General features: G+C 33.6%; 1 protein-coding gene across 2 annotated transcripts in view; it reads left to right on the forward strand.

The window, feature by feature from the left end:
• Positions 609 to 5,011, forward strand: part of LOC109235154 (ACT domain-containing protein ACR9-like) — a 21,534-nt gene continuing 17,131 nt past the window's right edge. The window contains exon 1 of one of the 2 annotated variants that reach the window (XM_019401137.1): positions 609 to 915. In XM_019401137.1, the coding sequence (XP_019256682.1) occupies positions 753 to 915 (163 nt within the window). In that variant the 5' untranslated portion in view covers positions 609 to 752. The remainder of the gene's footprint in view (positions 916 to 5,011) is intronic. The other variant, XM_019401136.1, reaches the window with a different exon arrangement.

Raw genomic sequence — 5,011 nt, forward strand, 5'->3', positions numbered from 1 at the left:
TCTCAAATGTGAGGAGTAAATGACTTTTTAGAGATACGTACATAAGGGTAATTTTGGAAAAACAAATTGAATTTTTTCTTGATTATATATATGGACACTTATTTCGGCCAAAATAAAAAAACAAATTGGTCACTTATTGTAGACCGGAGGGAGTATAAACTTTGCATTTCTTGATTTATACTCCAGCTTTTCACTTTTACTCGTCAATAATTATTGACTTTACACGTCCCTTAAGAAATAAGAATTGTAATACGTATTTTAGCATATAACCCCTAAAAATGATAAAATTTTCTCATTAGATGACACAGTGTTCCAAGCGTGGTTGTTAAGAAATGAGTAATTAATGAAAAAGATAAAACATGAAAAATTATCTTTCTCTTGATTTACTAAAATTGATAAGTAAAAATAAAAATATATTTTTAGCATAGTGAACAAGTAAAAGTAAACAAAATTTATTTTAGACCACAAACTTTTAAAACAATAAGTATTAAATATTGTTCCAGTCCAACATCTTAAATAACTTTTTTAAAATTAAATTTCCTTGAAATCTTATTATTTTTAAAATAAATTTCCTAATCAATAATTCCCCGCTCTCTCTAGATTTAAGTGGAAACCAACGACCTGCTTCTCCACAAAATTGTGTACACGAGCTTCAACGAACTTTCTCGAACCAACTTAGCATTGAGCGAACCTGAGGTGACCAATCTGCTATATTTCTTCTAGTTTTTGCGTTTTGATCATCGGATTCCGGTATGGGTGCACCGGACGACGACGATAGCGACACCGTAATTATTCAGAAGGGGAAGAGAGGCGAGGAGCCTAGTGTAATTACGGTGAATTGTCCTGATAAAACCGACCTCGGTTGCGATATCTCTCGTACCATTCTCGATTTCGGTCTCCGCATAATCAAAGGAGGTACTCTTGTTAATTTCTTATTCCATTTCTATCAATTTCCGTGTTACTATTTTTTTTTACTTCATTTGTTTATGGGATGAATTTTGATTTTGTTTGTTATTGTTTTCGTATGATTAGGGATTTTTATACTAGATATGCATAGCATGTTGTTTGATCAATTCATTCCAAGTTTTTCTGATCATTTTTTTCTGATATCTATTACTGTGCCAAAAATATATATTCTGTTTTCATGTTTAGAAAAGTTTGATTTGCTATTTAATTTATGATTTGGTGGTGTTTGTCTGACATCTGTTTCGCGAAAACGGAACCTTTTTTTTTCTATTACATGTGCAAACAGTATCTGTTTCGAAGTACTGAAGATTCTTTTGGCAAAAATTTATGGAGAGAAAGCTCAAAATTTGTTTTTCAACCTGAAAAATTCATTCAAGTTTTACTTCCTTGATGAAAGCCGTACTCCCATCAGCTTTCAAGTAGGTAAAGAAGTTAATTTCTAAGCTTGATAACACCGTCGGAATATGGAAGTCCAAAACTGTCAATTTGAGGCCAAGCAGTAAGCCACCATTTGAGCTGGTTTCACTCATTTATAACCGATGGAGGTCAAAGAATGAATCTTATAGCCCGTTTGGCCAAGCTGCAAAAATCAGCTTATTTTGAGAAGTGCTTTTTTCCAAAAGTGCTTTTCTCAAAAGTACTTTTGGTGAGAAGCAGTTTGTGTTTGGCTAATTAGTTTGAAAAGCACTTCTGAGCAGCAATTAGTGTTTGGCCAAGCTTTAAAAAACTGCTTCTAAGTGTATTTTTCTCAAAAGTGCTTCTCAAAAAAGTCTGCTTCTCCTCAAAAGCACTTTTTTTCCTTCCAAAAGCTTGGCCAAACACCTCAATTTTTGGCCAAAAGTGCTTTTGGAAAAAAAAAAAGGCACTTTTGGCCAAAAAGAAGCTTGGCCAAACATGCTATTAGAAGTTAAAAAAGACTTTTTGGAAAAGTGTCATCCAAACAATTCTTGCAAAAATCGCCTTTCGTGCTCAGGAAAATGTTTCCCTAAAAAAATATTTTCTCTGTAATTATTTTGTCTAGGAAAAAAGTTTTCTGGATTATTTTCCGTAGTTTTTACTTGAAAGAATCTTAAATGATGCGTGATAATCGCACGAGAAGGATAATGGAAAATGAGGATAGTGTTTTAGTGATAACTCTTTATTATTAAAAGTTTACTACAATGTGAATTAGTGGTTGAGGCAAGTGAATGGAGTAAGAGTCGTCATATTTGTATAAGAAAATGATTCTGGTTCGTAATTGATGGAAGTTAGTTTTTGATTTTAATGAAAAGAATTTACTGGGAGAAAATAACTTCAACACATTATGATAACCATGTAAGTTATTTTTCCTACGTGTATGTGGCCCAATAGATTTAAGGCCCATAATTAATATTTAATTAATTATCAAATCTTATCCGTCCGATTGGTTACTTGATGGACGTATCAGATTAAGTGATAACTTTTATAAATTGGTCCTCTCTCCACCCATTAGGGTTATTTTATTTTCTTTCTTCCATCACTAAAGGCGGCGGTAACGAAAGCTAGGGCAAGGGGCGAGAAACCAATTTACTGATTAACGCTTCCGCTTCACGATAATAGATTCCGCCTCAGGTATGTTTTCTATGACGATTGTATGTAAGATTATCATGTTCAAGATCCTGGTATGCATTAAAGTTTATGTCTACATGTGGTATCAGAGCATGGATTACTTGAACTGATAACCTTCGTTGAAAAGAACAATATATATATGAATTAGTTGCTGGTTAAAAATTGCGTGTGCATTCGACAATTACGAAATCATGTCTTTAAATGTTTTATCATCCTTGTTGGTTCTGTTCGTCGAAATCGCTGAAACATTATTACTGCTTCAATTCTCAAAGTGCCTTTTGAGAATATTATTACTGCTTCACGACCTAAAAGACCTCTTTCCTTTTCATTTATTTGCTGCTTAGACCGTCAAAATATAAAGACGCTGTCAAAATTGTACTATGACATAATCAACGATAGCCAATTTTATAAACCTTCTAACCACCACCAATTAAAGTGTGTGTTACAGATTTGAGTGTTTAACAGTTTTTAGAGGCAATTATGCAAAATATGATAAAAACGTGAAAGTTGTTTATAGATGCCCTACTGCAGTAAGTTGATTTAAGCCCACACAATTCTGCCTGTTAAGTTTAACTTTTTTATTTTACCTGAAATTTATGTATTAATTATGAAGTCCAATTTGAGGCCAACATGGATGACTAATTCCTTTAAGGATGTCATTTATTTGATACTTATAAGGTTTTAACTCATGGTTCTTCCGCATAAGCCGTAAAGCTGATTGTATCTATTGTTGAGCCATAAAATAATTTGTTTTGGACTATCAGTTGATAAAGCCATTTATTGTTTATTTTATGTATGTGATTAATGTTTATATAGTTTGTTAGTCACCAAAGTGATCAAACTAAATTGTTTAAAGTATTCACATGCATAGAATTTTCTGATGTTTATTTTATATATGCATTTATGTTTATATAGTTTGTTAGTCACCAAAGTGGCCAAACTAGTATGTTCATGAAAAGTTTGCATACATAAAATTATAGTTTATCCATGAAATTAATGAAATGCCTATAGTTGTAAATTAGTGGATATATTAATTTTCACTATTGCTAGAACTTAAGAATTTACCCAAAGGTGGATCAGTCATTCTATGAATAGTGAATATAATGGGGTAAATTAATATTCTTAGTCAAATATATATTATCTATCCAAAGATGTCATATATGTTTGGTTAAAAATATTTAATTACCTATTAAGGACTAAATGACATTTAAATTATGATAGTGTGTCGTACTATTTACCCAAAGGAGAACTGCGATATGCTTTAACTGTTTTGTTGAATCCATATTGATTTGTGAGCATGTATTATCTATTTTGCAGCTATTCCTTTTCATTCGCTTGCTTCGTCTGTTACTGTGTTCAACGGATTGAACTTCTATGAATGGCGTGAACAAGTCCAGTTCCACTTAGGTGTGATGGATCTTGACTTGGCTTTGCTGAATGATAAGCCCGCTGCCATTACTGATTCGAGCAGTGCGGATGAGAAGTTTTTCCATAAAGCATGAGAACGCTCTAACAGGCTAAGCCTTATGTTTATACGAATGAATATTGCCAACAACATTAAGAGTACTATTCCACAAACAGAAAGTGCCAGGGAATACCTGAAGTTTGTGGAAGAACGTTTTCGTTCTGCAGATAAGTCTCTCGCTGGTACACTAATGGCTGAACTCACGACCATGAAGTTTGATGGATCGCGCAGTATGCAAAACCATATCATCGAGATGACTAACATTGCAGCAAGACTTCAGACCTTGGGGATGAAAGTGGATGATTCCTTCTTGGTTCAGTTTATTCTAAACTCGTTACCTCCTGAGTATGGACCTTTTCAAATTAACTATTACACTATTAAGGATAAGTGAAATGTTAGTGAATTGTCCAGTATGCTTACTCAGGAGGAGCCAAGACTTAAGAAACAAGGGAGTCATTCAATTAACCTCATGGGTCAAGGATCTGGTAAAGGATTTAAAGTGAAGGCCAACAAGTTCAAGAAGAAGAAAGCACCTGCTAAAGCTCAACAAGATGCTAACAAGGAACATAAGGCAGATATGTGTCGTTTCTGTAATAAGGAAGGACACTATCAGAAAGATTGCCTGAAACGTAAAGCTTGGTTCGAAAAGAAAGGTACAATTAGTGCTTTTTTATGTTTCGAATCAAATTTAGTAGAAGTTCTTAATAATACTTGGTGGCTTGATTCTGGTGCAACTGCTCATGTATCTACTACGTTGCAGGGATTCCTTACGATCCAAACTACAAATCCAAATAAGGATTTCTTGTTCATGGGAAATCGTATGAAGGCTCCAATTGAAGGCATAGGGACTTATCGTTTGATCATGGAGACTGGACGTCACCTTGATCTATTACAAACTCTTTATGTACCTTCAGTTTCTAGGAATTTGATTTCTCTTTCAAGACTTTATGTTTCTGGATTTGATTTAAAGTTTGGAAATGGATGTTTCAATTT

The sequence above is a fragment of the Nicotiana attenuata genome, chromosome 12, assembly GCF_001879085.1.
Source record: "Nicotiana attenuata strain UT chromosome 12, NIATTr2, whole genome shotgun sequence".
Lineage (NCBI taxonomy): Eukaryota > Viridiplantae > Streptophyta > Magnoliopsida > Solanales > Solanaceae > Nicotiana > Nicotiana attenuata.